General features: G+C 33.2%; 1 protein-coding gene across 2 annotated transcripts; it reads right to left on the bottom strand.

The window, feature by feature from the left end:
- Positions 1–1336: 1336 nt before the first annotated feature.
- LOC107189718 lies at positions 1337–18231 on the bottom strand. Of its 2 annotated transcripts, none has more exons than XM_015578316.1 (2): positions 18114–18231; positions 1337–3212 (listed from the first exon to the last, which is right to left on the bottom strand). In XM_015578316.1, the coding sequence occupies exon 2, from the start codon at positions 3166–3168 to the stop codon at positions 1444–1446; it is 1725 nt and encodes a 574-aa protein (XP_015433802.1). In that variant the 5' UTR covers positions 3169–3212; positions 18114–18231; the 3' UTR covers positions 1337–1443. The 2 variants fall into 2 exon arrangements, with proteins under 2 accessions (XP_015433802.1, XP_015433801.1); XM_015578315.1 differs by lacking the exon at positions 18114–18231 and adding an exon at positions 10118–10348.
- Between the last annotated feature and the right edge of the window lie 400 nt (positions 18232–18631).

The following is an 18631-nucleotide window of genomic DNA, read 5'->3' as shown; positions in this document are numbered from 1 at the left end:
ATTTACTATATCATTTGTTTCACTTTACAATAAACAAAATCTACTGTCAAAAGACAGTATACATTGGTAGCATCATTGTGCAAGCTGTCTGTTCACTGTATTAGAGTCTGAAACGTTCTATAATGTTTGAATCATTTTATCAACTTTGAAGCACATATAGCACCAAAAAGCTTACATACCTACAATAATTGAAAAATGTACTTGATCGTCTATGGATTACTTAAATTTTCTTTAGTGTGGTTTCAGGATTTGTATCCAAAATGTTTTTTTGTAAATTTCTCACACTATGAAGTTATTTTATACATACATAATCTGATACGCAACAATTTAAAAAAAATTATTTGCTTCGTAACTCTGTTATCACTTTTAATAGAACATGAAGAATCAAATTGATGCTTTAAATTCTAATACTGCCCTATAATTCTTTCACTGAAGCTAATTTAATATCATTCGTACTGTTCTTGAACAGTTTAAGTGTAGAGCAATGATTCACAAATGTAAACATGCATTGTGAACCAATGCTTAAAGAATATCAAAAACGACCGAGTTTTGTATTAAATTCATTTTTTGTAAACCATTCCGTAACATAGCTATAGAATCTTAAAACTATGGGTGTTTCTAAAGATCAGTATGAATGTTTTCTTTTCATTTGTTTGCGAATATTTTTAAGACATTAGTTTTCACTATGACAGAAAAATTCCTGCTAGTTTTATTTCTTGAAATGAACAGTTAACATACACGTTAAGAAAACTCTAAAACATAGCTATTTTTTTAATCATTATTGAAGGAAAAGACCATTTAAAATTTTGATTGGTCCGAGCAGGGTATGTAAATGGTACCCTGTCCCTCGTAAAAATCCCAAAGGATAAAAAACTCGGTCGAATAATCAATCTTTCATATTATGCCTTGCTGACTACGAAAGACGTAATATACTTTCGTCTAGCTTTCAAAAGCGCTTTCTTTACGTATCCTTTTAATCAATTATGGCCCACTTTCTTCAATTGTTAATTAGATTTACGAAATTACAACTTTCGAAACTCTATTAGTTATATAGTGTGTTTGATGATGCATCGAAAATACAAATTCCTATACATATAATTCTAAAATGTATAAAAATAAATGTATTCTTTAATGTTTCTGATTTCTGGAACTATTGTACTGTATTTTGACTAATTCGCAGTACAATTTTAATTATATTCAATTATGTTATTTGAAACATTTTACTAGATAATTTATTTCTGTTAAGTAAAACAAACTGTACTTAATGATTGAGTAAAAATGATACTTTCAAGTATTTAAATTCCCAATGTTCTATATAAATATTGACTTTGTATAATAATTTTAAATTAATGTATTTAAAACATTACCTGAGTAAATTTTGAAACTTTGTAAAAGTTAATAGAAAATGCCCAGGAATCAGAAGAACATGTTAAATATCATTTTTCACAGAGTATATGGATATTCAGCAAGATAACTTTTAATTAGTGGTGGCAAGTGTTCAGTGGGCAATTTACACCTATTAACAACGAGCCTAGCTAAATGACTAAGAGACCTAACTTCCTTAACTAAAGGCTTTGTCAAATAAATCTCGCTATAAAGTTGGCCGCTATAATCTACCCAAACTTCCTTCCTATGTTCATCAACACTTTTCGAATATTCCACATAATATTCTAACATTTTGATTGGACAGTCAAAAAGTGGGATAGCAAAAGCAAGTCTAGGTTCAGCATCTAATCGAAACTGTCCTACAAAATAGTGAACTCGAACAGAGGTAGGTCCCCTAGCAGTTTGCACAGATATAGCAAATGTATATCTACTATCTGAACTGTCTCGCATTAACCATCGCCCAACTGCAGCTTTTTTCAATAAATTTTCACTCTGCTGCCAACTAAGGCCTTCATGATACCAACCACAAGTTTGTAGAAGTCTTTTCACTTCAGAAAGTCTTGCTGCATCCCTATCCATTATATAGTTATCAAAATTCCAGGGGCAAGGCATTAGCCATGAAACAGGCGTAGTTGGTGTTCTGTCTCTTCTTTCCTCAAAATGTTCTTCATTGTTCTGAACCTCGTTTTCTTGAACCAAACCTCCCCCATTAAAGTTGTTTCTAGTTTTTGAAGCTATACTTGGTACAGAACTTGGGGAATTTGTGGTAGATGCAGTAATATTTACTGTACACTGTCCTAAACTTGCAGGAAGCTGTACAGTTGCATTTACTTGAATTTGAACTCCCGGATTCGAATCCAAAACGACAGAATTACGATTTTCTAAAGTTGGAGCATTATTTGATTTGACATGATAAAGATTTTGAACATGATTGCAACAGCAATTGAAATTGTTTCCTGACTCTGATTCTTGCCCACATTTCTGAGAAGTTTTGGCTTGCTGAATGTGCATCACTGGCACAGTATTAGCCTGAAAATTTGAGAGAATCGGTGGTTTCTCTTCACTGTTTCCTCCCATAAAATCTCCTATTGCTTCAACACCTGTTTTTTGAGGCAAGATGTTTCTTCGGATTCCTGGTAATTCTTGACAACCACTTGGTGGTAATAGAAACATTCTACCATCTCGTTCTCCATTTTCTTGTTGATCTTTTGGTTCTGTAAGTGTAATTGAAACTTCTTGGTTTTCAGTTGCTAATGTCTTTTGTACAAAACAGCCACCACCAGATAGTTTTGGACGGATTTGCATATGCGGTGTCTGCATAAGGATTTCAGAGTCTGTGCTTTGAATTAAGCATCCCCCAGATTGTATGCTTGGTGTTGTTATTGTTACACTACTTCCAGTTAAATCACAACTTGTTGTTATATGACTCCCTGAATTCTGATTTTTTTCAATTTCCTGACTGAATATTGGAAATTCACATTTTTGGATATCTTTTTCAGATCTTTGAAAAAAAATATCCTTCTGTTTATCAATTCTTGGTTTTTCTAAATCAGATGTCACAGATGGATAGTTAAAAGAATTAATAATAGGCTGACTGTGAATAATAGTAGGGGCATTTATAAAACATCCACCACCACTTGTATATCCCTTAGGAACCAGAAGGCCGCCATAATAACAGGTTGTTGGATGAATTAAACTATTATTTTTTTCTATGTTTTGTGGCTCACAACAACCTGGAGCTGGAAACCGATGACGACAGTTAGGGCACATTACTGTCAACATTTTGTGCAGAGTTATATTACAATCAGCATAACACAGTCTTGTATCTGCAACAAGAAAACACACAAAACTTCATATTAGATATAAATTCTTCAGAAAAATAAATGTTAAGCTATAATACTTAACAGAAAGTCATGTTTAAAAGTTAATATTACGAATTGAGATATATTTAAAAGTAGTATTAGTGGGACGTACAACTGACAAGCTAATTAAGTAAATAGGATATGTTAAAAGAGTAATATTATAAATTAATATAGTCTGATTTTTCTAAAACATTCAATACACTTCATATATGTTTACAAAATACAGCTATTGTAACATTTAATTTAAATTGAACTTAACCTTAATTGAAGTATAACACAGAACTCATAGGAATGTTTAAATATATTCATAAAAAAGTGTATTAAAAAAGGTATCTATCTCGGAAAGTTAAAAATTTCTTCCTCATTTCAGGCAGATATTATACATGATTATTTATAAATGACTTATATAATTTACGTAAGTGACCGCGTTGCGCAATACATTTTCCATGAAAAACCAGCCCGACTAAAAATATCAATATCTCTGTCTTTGAAATTTTGTTTTTGTTGTAACTTACACTTAACCAATCAATTTGATTTATATTAAATTTCAATTACAAATTGAAATATAAATTTGTAATTTTGAAAACTACATCTCAATCGAGTTTGTTCGAATTAAAAGAAAATCATACATTGTAAACGGAAAACAAATATATACATTATCCACACTCAATAATTCTTGTAATTGTATGAAATGCGATACATGAGTTCAACATGCACATTATGTACCATAATTTTCTTAGTCCCAAAATAATGTACGCAGCAAATTTTACTCTTGCAATCTTCATTAATGAATATAAAAGAGAATGAATAATTAGAGTACTTGTAGAGAACATTGAAACTGCTGCTAACATTGAAATTATTCGGGGAGAAAAAAGTTATTCGAGACTTTAAATTATTTACAAAATTTGATTTGTTTTTTTTTTACTAAATCTGACTAAGAATACAATATTCCAAATGCATCGCTAAAGTTTCTATTTTTTGTATTAATGCAATCCAAATTCATGATAAAAAAAATTGTATCTGTAGAAAACCCTGTATGTACCCTCGCATAAAAGTTCCCTACCACTCGGTAAATTTATTGCAGGTATTGAAATAAATGTTACATCCAATGTTATCTTGTCAAGAATTTCAGTAATTCCAAATACCAAGAGGTAGGAGCATGGTAAGAGACCCTTCTTCTACGTCACTTTTTCCCCTAGCAGAAGCCGAGTTTGCACGTCGGTGTACCACGTCTTACATAGTTGTAGAGAAAACTCAATGTACCATTAATTTAAATTTGCGAACACTAAGTGTTAATTAAGTTTATTCCCAAATTAAATGTACAGAAAAACAAAAATATAACGCTTGTATTGGCACCTACAAGTATTTTCTAAGTACAGAAGCGACATTGAAACTATTGGTGATGCTATTTTTTAGCCCCAACTATTTACCAAGGGAAATTGCACTTACATTGTATACTACATTTTTCAATTTTGGCACCTACAGTGTTTTTTACAAAAAGTCTTCAATTTTGTGTTACGAGGTAAACAAAAAGGACGCATCGAAAGTCGTTCCAAAAGACCCATCGCTGATAACTTTTCATTCCTACTGACACATGTATTATTTCTTAAAATTTTTCTACAGTATAGTATATAACATTATAGTATATTCATAATTATTTCAAATACAAATTACATTATATTAAATATTTATTTATTTTAAATAAATTATCTTAATATTTTCTCCGAATTTCAATGATCTCATACTTATTTACGAAGTTGTTTCAGAAATTATTTAAACAAGATGTAAAAGCAGGTAGTTGGGTGTAAAATGCAAAACAATACAGAAACAAATTTTACGCTATGCTAAATAAACTAACAATTCTATAAAAATTATTTCTGATCAACGTAAATTAATTAAATAATTTCATTAACATAATATACCAAGAGGAAGATCCAACAAACATTCATTATTATTCTGGCCAGGTGTGAGCACTAACCAAGTTAAAGCGAGGGAGTATCCTCGCATTCATACATAAATCGATGTAATCAAAAACGGCAGAACTGCTTGTAAAACGTTACAAGGCAAAAAATTTGATCAATCAATGTAAATCCATTTCACATGAATACCTCGAGACCGTTCGAGTGACTGGTTGACATAGGAGTCCGTTAACCTTGCCAATGTCTCATCGGGTTATTTAAATAATCGAGCCAAGCAAACATCGAGTCCAACTTCCACGTACTTCCTCCACGACTCATAGCGTACAGGCCAGGTGTCGCATTCTGCCGTAATCTCGACAGGAATAGAGACGCATCTCTTTCGACATCGTTTGCGCGTACCGCCAGCTGCCTTCTTTTCTCATTGTGTTTTAATGGGCCACGTGGCAGGGAGACGTCCGAGTGTTAGTGAAGCGGCACAGAGCCGCTTTTCCACGAACGTTTCGCAACGCTAGAAGGCCAAGCCCCCATTTAGAAGTTGTTCTTGGCCTCTCCAATTCCCTACCACTACTCTCACTACCCCCACTTCCTAACCTCACTCGCAAACTGTCACTCGCTTAACCCACCTCACTCCACTACCCTGACTACTTGTTTCCATGTATCAAACATACACATGAGAGCTCCAAATATTTGTTCGAATCAAACGAAATAAATCTCGTCGTTTATCAAATATGAAATTTAAAGAACGAAAATGACTGTGTATTTGCAACGATCCAATCAACTTGATTCAATCAACTAACAGAATTTTAATACAACGCCCTTGTCAATTTGGAATGACCTTCCCCAAATATTTTTAAATCTGTAATTCGTAGTTACTTTCTATTTCTATATTTGCAACTTAAACAGACAAGATTATTTTCTCTAAAATGTGAAAAATAGCAGCAAAAAGTAAACAATCTAATTCACTAACGTGTTTCTGTTGGAAATACTTCACTCTGATATTCAATGAACTTGCATTTTAACACTGCCGGGACAGTAGAAAGTATTTTGAACAGCTTGCTGCCACTAGAATACTTATTATTAAATTGCTCTGTTTTGCCAAAACGTTTATTATTGTTAATAATTACTCTTCCTGGGTTTAACTTCTGTTTTGACTAAATAGGTATGTTAACAGACTGTGACAATATGTGACGATAATCCATCTATACATCATTCCATTAAAGTTTTTACCAATTTTCCGAGAATAATTCCACGTAGTCATTATGGATTATCACAAGTCTGCTGCAAAATTACATATTGTGACAAAATGGACCCACCAGCCACGTCAGTATATAAGGTAAAGATAACAAAACCTTAGACATATTGAAAGCTAAAATTTAATCCTTTAGAATTACTAACTCTCGAGAATTAATATTACTTGAAAGCTAAAAAAGATAGTTATATCCTTCATAATGAGTTGAAGAATTTAATATGCAATTTTTTTTATCGAGACGAGTTTTTCAATAATACGTAGATCGATAGACTGCTAAACACGGTTTAGCAAGAAACCGAAGAATACGTTTCTTGCAAAGCAGTATTCCAGTAAATGGAACACTTTCGCCGGAATTGTGGCGTCACCATTAACAAACCTTTACAATGTTCGTCGTATTGAATAAAGGGAACTGTGTTCGTTGTCAATTTCGAGAAACGATTTCACACACGTCATCGATATAAATTGGTATTATCCGGAACCCCGTAAACGTTTCCATCAAACAAATTTCATACACTTTGGTAACCCCCTAATTCCCGTTATCAATAAAGAGTATTACGATGTAAATATGATATCAAGACCTGTGACGACAATTAAGATAACATTTTCCGAGAACGATTAGGTACAAATGCAAAATCTATTTAACCTAGTAGGTTTCATTCCGAAAATAAAACATAATATGTATTAAAATATTAATTCACAGAAACGTGTTAAAATTATTTAAACAATAAATTATTGTTTGATCATAATAACGTAATTTGTTTCTAACTAAAATATTATGATCCTTAAAATATATTTCATCGTAACAAAATCGGTTTTTCATTTAAAAACGAAAAAGAACGCCATATTGGAACTAACCATGCGTGAAGTCTGATTATTTGCTTATAACAAAATAAGTAATCGTTAAGAAGGGAAATAATATTATCCATCAATTATTTTTATGCAACGATTTTGAATGGAATTCCTTCGGTCAGCTTTCTCTTTTGAATGTTCATTAATTTTTATTTCTTATTTATCACTGCCCCCTGTCTTTATTCTTCTCTGGCCATCTGTTCTCCTCTGTCGTTGGAATGCTAAGGGGAGTGAAACGACGAACGCCGTTGTGTGCGTGCGTGCGCGCGCGCGCGTCGACACGCCAGAGAGAGAAAGAGAGGGGGGGGGGCAAGAAATTAGAAGAAACCCTTGGGAATACTTTTCTATGCATGGCGAATATTTATGAATCTTTCAAATATACCATATTCGACCTTTCATAAATACATAAACTAATTGAAAGATATAATTTCAAGATTAAGTTCATGTGCAAACGTACAGTATTTATAAATTCTTTAACATTGAGAGGAAAACATATAAAACAATTTAAACATAAAAAGGTACACATGGAACGTTTTAAGCACGTAAGGCAAGACAAAACACGTTTAAAGAAATAAGGCACTAAAGCGAATAAGAATTTTGAAATGAGCAATATTTACGAATCTTTTATCATAAGTATTTTTTATGTAGTTAGATATATTATATGAAAGTATTATTATCCTTGCAGACAATTTATTTGCAGATAATTTTATCAAGAAACATGAAATACCATATGAAAAATGTATTTCGATCAAGTGAACCAGTAAATTCGATAACTCTTGTGTTAAAAACAGTGGGAAGGCGTCTGCCTAAATACAGCAAATATCGAACGAACAAGCGACCGATTTTACAATGCAGGTTCGTAGTTAGAAGGTGGTTCGAAAGCATCATAAACTGAGAAAAGGGTTCGTGGTCTGTCCTGCCTTCGAGGGGTCTGGCTAGAAATTCGTCTTCTCGGAAAACAACGAACTGGGCTGATGACCTGTACGCCTGCGAAATACAGTTCGTCGTAGCGAATGCTAATTTTACTGGTCAACTTCATCGATGCCTCCACGGTCTTCCGGCTACAGGTCTATTCGGGAGTGGCGAATTGCTGATGAAATGGCTAGATAACTGGCTGGGTTGTGTGGAGATATTTTTATTGCTGCATCGGTAGATTCCGATGAAACAAAAAAGATATCATTATTTATTCTAGTAACTATATTGTTAATAATGATTACAGAAGACATTAATATTTAAGTAAAATTTAGTCTAATAATAATATTACCATGCTTACTCATTAATTAACCAAAATAGTTAATTTTAATAATGTTTTTTTTTTAAATATATTTGCAATTCTATTTAGATTTTATAAGTATAACAATGTACAAATTTTTAAAGGCTCGTATAAATTTAATGTTATTTAAGCTCCTTAAACAGAGAAATCAAATTATAAACGATACTTATGGTTCCATAATTAGTATGAATTTAAATATAAATCTCAAGCATCATTAACGTTATTATACAATTTTTTGACAAAAACCTATCTGCGAATTAATAAGAAAAAATATTAGGTAAGGTTTCCTATGCAACTGAATGAAAATTTACATGATCAAGGTAAACAGGTTTTTATGAACAGTAACCGCAATCGAGCAGTCACCATTTCTGAATGTCGCTGTAGCTGGCCTCGTTATCGGCAAGATTTCCAGCAAGTATAAATGAGAAGAGGTTCCCCGAATGAGTGGTAACACGGATTTTATCTCTCACAGATAAGCGTGAATTTTATTTTACAAGGCTTCGGGGAAATGAACCTGCTTCCGTGAATGATTCTCTTTTGTCATTGCCAGTATTTAGAACGTCAATCTCGGGACATTGGCGAAGTTGACATTGTTCTCGGGAACGTGACGTATTTCAAACGAATTTTACTTTTTATTTGACTGTAATCCGTCTTTCAAAGGAAGTATTTAAGAATTTTCACCTGTCATAATGATGAATAATTTATAATAAAAATGTCATTAAATTCAATATTACATCCTTTTTGTTTAACTAAATAAGTATCAATAGCTTTTACTTGAAAAATGCAAAACCTGCTGCTTTTATTAAATAATATATTTATTAGATGATTCTTGTTATAATAGGAAATGTATACAATTGGTGAGATTCAGGAGAATCTTAACATTCTCATTTTTATCTTCATCTTATTTATACAGTAAAATAACAACTATATAATTGGTATTTTAATATTATTTCTCTAAAAATTCTAATAGTTTGATTGGATATACTTCTGTCATTCTTCTTAATCATAGACGGCCACTACTACTACTACTAACTACCATAGAGACATTGGTAAAGATCAGTACATTGTGGTATGTCACATGAAGTCCCAAACCTTACATGTGCCCAGTTTCCATAAGTAAGTATATATACATTAATTTAGTCTTCTAGTAACTTCGTCGAGCATAAGAAACATTCAGAGAAGTTGTAAATCCTTTTCATTTCTGATGCAAGTGCTTCTTTTGTCCATTAGTTAGGGTCATGTCTTGCACAAAATCGGGTCAGAAGAAATAAAAACTAACACGAAGTGACTCACGACTACCATAATGGGGGCGTGCAAAAAAGCTAAGGTTTTTTAGCGTGAAAAATTTATAACAGGCTCGATACAGTAAAACAGCATAGAATTCGCTTAATGAACACAAAGTTTACGACGTTTCTCAAAACAATGACCTTTAGAACAATCTCTCTAAAACATGAACTGTGGATGATTGCAGAGAGTATTATAATTCGTAAATAAGTATGTAAGAGAAATACAAGTATATTAATAAATGGTTCGATCCGGTAGTATGATAAACAGAAATTCTTGTTAGAAGGGAGCTCACCGAAATAATTTTCGTAGTTTCGTGGCCACCAGGAAGAAATCCCCTACCGAACTTTCTCCGAAAAGGCACTTCCACTTTCACCGCACGTCTCAAAAATAGCTCCAAGCACTGCCAAAAATGAACTTCCCTCGGTGCACAATTGAAGTTCCCAAAGTTTTAGGCTAGCTCGGCAACGGGAGGGAAATGTTGATAATGTGAGGCGTTAATCTTCTCACGATTACACATTTATGTTTGAACGTATCGGAAATGAAATATCGAATGAACAGGAAAACAATCCCCCTCGCACGAGAGTCGGGACAGCACTGGCGCTGCTACCATTGAATGAATCTATAATTGCTTTTGTAGAAGGACGGAGTAGGGGCGAGCACATGATCCGGTCGACAGTGGTGGTGGAAATCGTGGAAAACTCGTCGAGGGAGCATTAAGAACTCTATTTTAGCAATGGCTACGATGCCAGCGCGACTAGGAGAACGAACTACGTTCGGTAATTCCTGTTTAGTTTTTTATCAAAACATCGTATGATTTAAATGACTGTTCGTTAGAGCTATTTCATTATTGTACAAACAGATCTTTTTTTTACATTGAAACGTAATAGATTTCAAAATAATGTTTTTACTTAAAATAATACGAATATTGTTTAGGTTGTTATTTCATATAAACAAGAAGTTTTAATTACAAATGTATTACAAACACGTAAACTTTTACGAACATCTAAATGAACATGTAAGGAACATAATCATTTAAAAAATTAATTATCTCGGTCGAAAGTATGAAAAATATTTTTCATTGGCAACTACCTAATAAATTAACCAAATTATTGTTTGTCTCATTGAATAAGGTAATGTACCGATATTGAACCTTTGAATTTTAAGTTGTACAGTGCAAATAACGGCTTACCCATCTTCCCAATTATACAGGGTGATCCTCCTGCAGCACAAACCAAAAGGCCGTACTCCTCTAAACAATCACGCTATTAAAGCCATGTCGGCGTGTGTAAACCTGTCAACGGGCCCTCACTGTCGATAGCTTTACTATGGCGATATCACGTTCACGCCATAGACGGTGAAGGTCCGTTGATAATTTTACACGCGACGACACGGCTTTAATAACGCGATTCTTTAGAGCGGTAGGGCTTTTGATTTTGCGCAGCAACAGGATCAGTTGCGTAGACATTAACCATGCAACGTGCATAGAAAACACAAATTAATTCTGACTGGCCTTGCCATTCGCGTGTCTAAATTACAAATACTTTAAAATTTGAGTAAAAGATTAAAATACATTTCTGGGGTCATTTTCAAAGAGAAGAACTCATACGAAAGAGTGAAACAACTGTCTTTTAGAAATAGTTACACAAAAATGCACAATTTTATTAAAATAATTTAGTATACGGTGATATAAAAAATAAAGTAGAGGTTCGTCCTAGATCCAGGCATGCAAAAATTTGATACAGAAAAAACAAAAATTTTCTAAAAGGGATAACATTTTAAATTTATTATAAATTTTAATAAAACACCTTATAGAAGGAAATTTTTGTCAAATCTTTTAAATTTCTAATCTTTAAATAATCTAAAATAAAATTTCTTAAGAATTTTTCTAGTACACAACACAAAATGATGTTTACTCTGAAATTATCAGTGTGTCATTTATTATTTGACATAAACAATTTATTTATAATAAATCACAAATGGAATAATAATATTTTTAATTACAAATCATGTCTGCGATGTGTCCACTTATTCAAAACGAAGTATTATTTTACTATACAAATTGGAATTTTCACAGTTAAGCGATAAAAAAAATTACGAAATACTTTCTCATCTTTTATTCCTTATTCGAAACTTTTTATCCCAAATAATAAATTTGCCCATCTCTGGTTTAGACCCATCGCTGCTGATGTGCTTCGGCGCACATACCTCGTGGAAAAATGGATTTCTTTTAACTGGTTTACGTGCAATCTCGTCTGTGCTATCACGTCATCATTCTCGCTTACGAGTTCGTATTTCCGTGGGCCTCTCGGTGAAACGTCACGAATTCCGACAATTTGACGCCGTACCCACTTACGATCTTGGCTACCAATCGATTCCCGTTGCCAGATGACGCCCCACCCCTCCGCCTCCACCCCCCTCCTACCCTACCAATGTTCTCGATATTGGCAAACATTTCGCGAACTGTTATTCGGCCAAAGGTTCGTTTTAACGTAACAAAAACAATTTTCGCAAAACCGTAACTCAATTCATATATAACGCGGACAACAAAGAATCTTACAGTACGGAATATGCTAATTCAAACAGATTCTTCAATTCTATGTTTCTATGCCATCTTTAAAATTCGTACTTGTAACCCATGAGTGATATAAGCTTAAGATGTTACGCAAATGGTTCTCTGTCAATTAGCAAGTATTGAGAATAGTTTACTCCTAAAGTAACATGCGTATATACATATTTTTCGTTTTGAAGAAGTATTAAGACTGAAATTATTGATTTCAGAACTGTGGAGAAATCTTAATTAAAGTGTATCATTTAAAAAATTATGAAAATAGATATGTTTTAGTTTAAAATAAATGATACTTAACAAATATTACAAACATGTCTACACTGAATGTTTTAATTGTTTTTATGAATTTAAGGATATTTATAACGACTCCGAGAAAGAAAATGATAGATCTGATGATTGATGAAAAATCCTGGAAGAGAAAAAGATGAAACGTGGGGCAGGGTAGGGGGGGGGGAGAGACAGACATAGGCCTATAAAGGAAGGAAAAGAAAAGATGTAGAGGGGGAGAGAAAGAGAGAGAGAGCGCGCGTACCTAAGACACGTTATTCTTGTTCATTTCCAAGAATAAATCCGTAAGAATCCAGCTGGTCGCACAATACGAGTTTCTCTCAACAAAATACGTTTACTCCCTCTGTCCTCCCTCTTCCTTTCAAACATTTTACGAATTCTCCGATCCCCTAAATCCGATACATTTTACTCTCATTTGTCGTTTTTTGAATACTTTTCATGGAAATATTGAAATATTATCTGACGCCCTTATCTTTCACAAATTTTGTGACACTTATTAAGGAAAGTTTTTATTACTTTCTGAAAATTGAGAAAAATTCTATTAGATACTGCCTTCAATTTACTTATAAGATAAAGAATATGGTTTCTAATTTAATTTTAGTTATGTATAAGTATCAAGGAATAAATATATTTATCTTGAAAATGTGACTGGGAAAGTTACGTATAATTAATATTTTATACGCTTTTATTGTCACTTTATTATTTATATATTCATAATATTTTCATTGAATTATATATGTACTATTATCAGAAAATTAACTGAAAATGAAATATGTAGTGATGATTCTTTTGTATTGCTAGACTGTTGTTGAATGGCAGAAGAATGTTAATACCCATTGATCCTATGAATCCCAAGGAACTCTGAACCATTACGAAAACGTTCCCTGCTGATGTTACACGGGATGTGAAAAAGCAATACCTGGCAATGAATCACGATTTTGGAATACATATGTATCCCAGCAGACCATATGATGTTGACGCAGGACATTTATATTCTATGATCAACGATGACCTTTTAAAAGTACGTACTGCAACATTATGAACAATTACACAATCTTCGTAGAAAATTTTGAAACGCACTATTTATATATTTAAAGTGCTGATTTTTGAATCAGTATTAAATTTCAAAAATTATTTATTTTAAAAATATCTGATTAGTATTCGTGAAAAATATATTTAATGCTAAGTGAAACCGTAATTTACAATATGGAATTAATAAAAAATGTTTTTTTTTTTACTACAAGGATTCAAGAGTACAATGTGTATACTTATATAACGCTTCGCAATTTTTTGCAACTTCTAAACAGACTTAATTAAGTCTTTTATAGTAATAAAAAATATCAGTTTACAATGTTTGAAACATATCTTCCTTTATCGAAGTAATAGCTTATTGAACAATGACTGGAGGTCGATTCCGTTATTAGGAACACAATAGATACTCCAATGTGAATTTACGGAACCCCTGGTGAAGGACATTTCGTGGTATAGCTGCTTCAAAAATATAGCGTTGGACAAATCTGACCGACCCTAAAGTTTACGTGTTTCAGTAGCCTAATCCTGTCATTCGATACCTTTAAGTTGTAAAAACTGTGCTCGACCGTCGTTCAAGGGCGTAAGACATCAATTTGGGATCGATTTTTCCGTTTTAATGTAATTAAACAAGTTCGTATAACGTACTCATTTTAGATTTAAAATACTTCTGCCCCTTTTATTCCCAATGGAAGCTTACGAAAACGTAAATTTCTTTCAAATATTCCATTTTTTTTTTCGTTTTATTGCTGGGAACTGCATAGCCGATAGTGGCGTACGAGCCTAAGTGCGGTGGGACACAATGGGCCCCCGATGATCGAGTACTAATGGTGTAAGGGTCGGCCTCGTTTACGGCTAACGCTGCTTTATCTTTGAAGCAGCAATAACTCGTCGCATTTAGCAGAAATTGCTGGTTTTGGAGTTGGACGGCTCAGTTAACTTCCTTGAAGGTATCCATATAAAATTCGAATTCTAGGATTTTTTCAGATATCATTTTTTAGTCAAGTGTTCGTTCTTATTATCATGAAGAATATTTATGACACTGTTGTCTCCAGTAAATAATGCCACTGGTTTAAACTAAATAAAAATTTATAGAATTCATACTCTTTAATCAAAGTCCAATGAAATGATACTTGTTAACTTTAATATATAATTCGAGTAAACTTGACTGTGATTGGAATTTTAAATCTTAATAATTTAAAACATCTGAGCGGGGAAAGAATGTTAATCATCTTAGGTAACAGAACTCTAGAATTTGTAACGCTTCATTAATTTTTTCAAACCAGTGATGAGTAAATGTTAATACAACATTTGACGCAGATAATGTCCTGACGTACGTAAAGTGTACAATATAAGGAAGCTAAATGAGTTAAGAAGTCGTGAGATTTCACAACAAAGAATAAACAAGAGCCGGAACTGCTTGAGAAAATGGTATGTATGTATATTTTGATATTCACGTCATAAATATGTCGTTCTTGTATCATTTTTCCTGAAATAAAGAATAATAACTGTCAGAGAAGTGAGTATACCTTTACTTAATAATAATAGGAATTCAAATGAATATATTGACTGTGTCGTCAACTGAAAAGGTATCTTAATGTTTCACTGTCACACTATTAACCGCAACAGTTTGTAATAATCATTTTCCAAGGAATGCGAATGATTTTATAATGTTGCATTACAACTGCACATAAATTAGAAAGGTTTCCGCAAAGCAGGAATTATAGGCTGGGAGCATAAAGGTTACTATATGGACGCGAGCGGGTTGTTCATCGGTGGATCGAGGACTATTTCAGAGAGGATTCCAGGAACGTTTCGAACGGAGAAATCGAGAGACACGCTATGCTCTCATTTCAGCTGGTCGCATATATGGGCCTCATAGAGCCTGTTATCGTATCTGTTACCCTGTGGTAGAGCCAGGCATCTTATCACAAACAAACAAACTCCTTTATGAGGATTATACCCGGTTCTCTCGAATCGACCTTTCCCCGAACTGGTCGTCCAAGGGCGCGCCTCCTGATTCAAATCGACAACGCTTGTCCGAAATATTCCACAGCCATTCTTATTCTTTTTGTATCCCTGCTCTTACACGACTCCACGGGTCTAATGGCACGTACTTAATCATTCTTTTAGTATAAAATATTTTTGTTTAAAGCAACCGTTTTGGAGGTCTTTTAAACATTTGGAACGGAGTGTCCCATCGATAGAGGGGTTATACTTTTACGTATCAGTACATCTTATATTTATAGCGGATAACATTACCACAATATGCCACACAAATATGACCCACCTTTATCTAGAACCTCCCTTATCTTGAATGTGTTAAATATTGCGACAGTTTGCAAATTGTTAATTGATTAACTGATATGACCTACAGACACTTGAACATTTAAACTTGTAGAGAATATTATTAGTAAATGCAACTACAATATTTCAAAGATTTCAGTTTGCTCTTCTAAAATGAAAATATAGTCCTTATTTTAACTTCAATAGAATATTACAAAGAGTATTTATATAAGTTTTAGTTTAATATTAACTTTCACGGATATCTAATATCGCCTAGGCAAAATTACCTAGATACAATTTTTTCAGAACTTAATTTTTGAATGTCATGTTTATTGAGTCCCAGTTAAAAATTTGTAGGTTTCAATGGTTCCAACTTATGCTAAATGAAACGCTAATAATTTCTCTTTACTTTAAGAGGAACAACATACAGAAATATCAATTATTATTCAATTGACAGCGATTTAATTTTTGCTAAGGGATATTAGGTAGGTACCTTCACCCTACATATGTACCCTTACGAGCAAACTCAGCTTCCGCTAGGGGAAAAGTGGCGATGGGGAAGGGCCTCCTACCACTTGATTTTTCCCTACGTCACTTTTTTCCCTAGTATAAGGGAAAGACTTCCTACCACTTGGTCTCGGAGATATTGAAATTTATGCGAAATTAACATTCGGTTTAACATTTACTTCAGCATTTGAAATAAATTTATCAAGCGGTAGGAGGCCCTAATTCCTGTATTGCTTTTTCGCCTAGAGGAAGTCGAGTTTGCTCGCCGGTGTACATTGTTTCAACGGTTGGAACTGCCGTTCAGATGGTCACAGAGACTATGGGCCGCTTTAATGTGATGCTGTTCATACGATCGGTTAAGATGGAGTGGACAAGGGTTTTGATCCTGACGTACACATGTTACATTCGTAAAATATGCGGGATTTAAAAAATTTTCTTGTTGTACATGATTTTATAATAAATGCTAGCCATGAGAATACCCAGCGACGAAAACGGAATGTTCACAATTCAATAGGTATATATAAATAAGCAGATATTGATATTTTTATGCATATTAATTTACCGCTTTTTTCTGGTTGAAAATTTGTAATGTAGACGGTGTTGTAAGGATATGATGATGACATGTTTTGTTATATTTACGAAACTGATTAATCCAAGTGCAAAATAATACTTTAAGGTTATACTAGTTTGAAAAACTGATTTTTATTTTTATTTCAATGCAATCAACACAAATAATTTTGCGAGTTTTGGACAGAATCATGTCCTATTTTTCAAATATACAGGAAAGATGTTCCAGATAATATGCCAGACTTACTCGATATGTCGTAACAATAAAACAGCGATACATACTATTGAAATTGCCGTAACACTTTTCCGTGCACATCGTAAACAATATATGTATTTTACGGGATACTATAAAAATATGAGTTATACATAAAATTACTAAATTTCGTTACAAGTATTCGAATGAGTAAATAGAATCGAATATTTAAGCACATTGAATCACTAAGAAATATGTTAATATATTTATTTTTATCCAAATACTACTTACACATGAAATTACTACCATTATTTATGAATGGAAATTGAAGTATTTTATAATCATATTATCGTATATATAATCGATATGTACAATAGCACGCAAAGAACAAACCGGTGGGTTACGTAAAAGCAACTAAAATATCACTGGACAGAAAAAGGGATGTTAGTTTCTCACTTTCAAAACACTTCAAACAGATATAGGTATTTTTCAATTAAGATTAACGCTGATAACACACTCAATTCAGTGGATAATTTCAAACGCGTGTAACATCAAGATAATAAATAATAGGAAGTGCATTGAAAGATAAGTATTATGTCATGTTATCAATGGTGAGGTAGACAGTCCTCTCGTACTTATATACTTACTAACCTCATAAAATCTATTGACAAATGACTTGAAAAAAATCATAACGCCCTTTTACTACTACAACAGTCTGTTGTGCATTTCTGATTTTCTTGACACAGATTTCACTAAATAAATAACTTATAGTAGAAAAAGTAAAAGCAGGAAGAAACATTAAATATTAGTTACACAAAAATAAACATTTAAAAAGAGTGAAGGTTAACGTACCTTCTATGCCCGTTCTCGAAGCGTCTCCGTCTCCGTGCACAACAGTTACAGCTACAGAATGCACGCTTAAGACTTGAACAGTTGCACTAATTTTTCTCCACCAACGAATCCATTTATTTTTAAGAATATAACAGACTAACTTTAATTGTTTTATAGTTGTAAGTTAGTTTGTGCGTATGTTTAAAATTGGAAAATATTTGTAGCGTCGCGAACGAGCTTGCTCCGCCATTGGCGTTGCTACTTCATAGAATTGATACTAGAGGGGACTTGAACGACAACGAATATGTTTTTGTCCAATTTCCAAACTGTAGAAGTGTACACCAGGGGGGTTCCACTCCAATAGGAGAACTGTTAAACGGGCTTAGTACACCTCCATCTTTTAAGAGTGCGCTGAAAGCAGTATTAATTCTCGGATTTTGTACTAGGTGGCATTCACAGCTGCTCACTGTTAGGATTCTTGACTATAAACGTCCATTTGTTCTATTGTACCCCTAACGGTAAATGGCATAAGCTTGGTA

The sequence above is a fragment of the Dufourea novaeangliae genome, unplaced genomic scaffold, assembly GCF_001272555.1.
Source record: "Dufourea novaeangliae isolate 0120121106 unplaced genomic scaffold, ASM127255v1 scaffold162, whole genome shotgun sequence".
NCBI classification, from domain to species: Eukaryota; Metazoa; Arthropoda; class Insecta; order Hymenoptera; family Halictidae; genus Dufourea; species Dufourea novaeangliae.
This window is presented reverse-complemented; position numbering and strand designations above follow the sequence as displayed.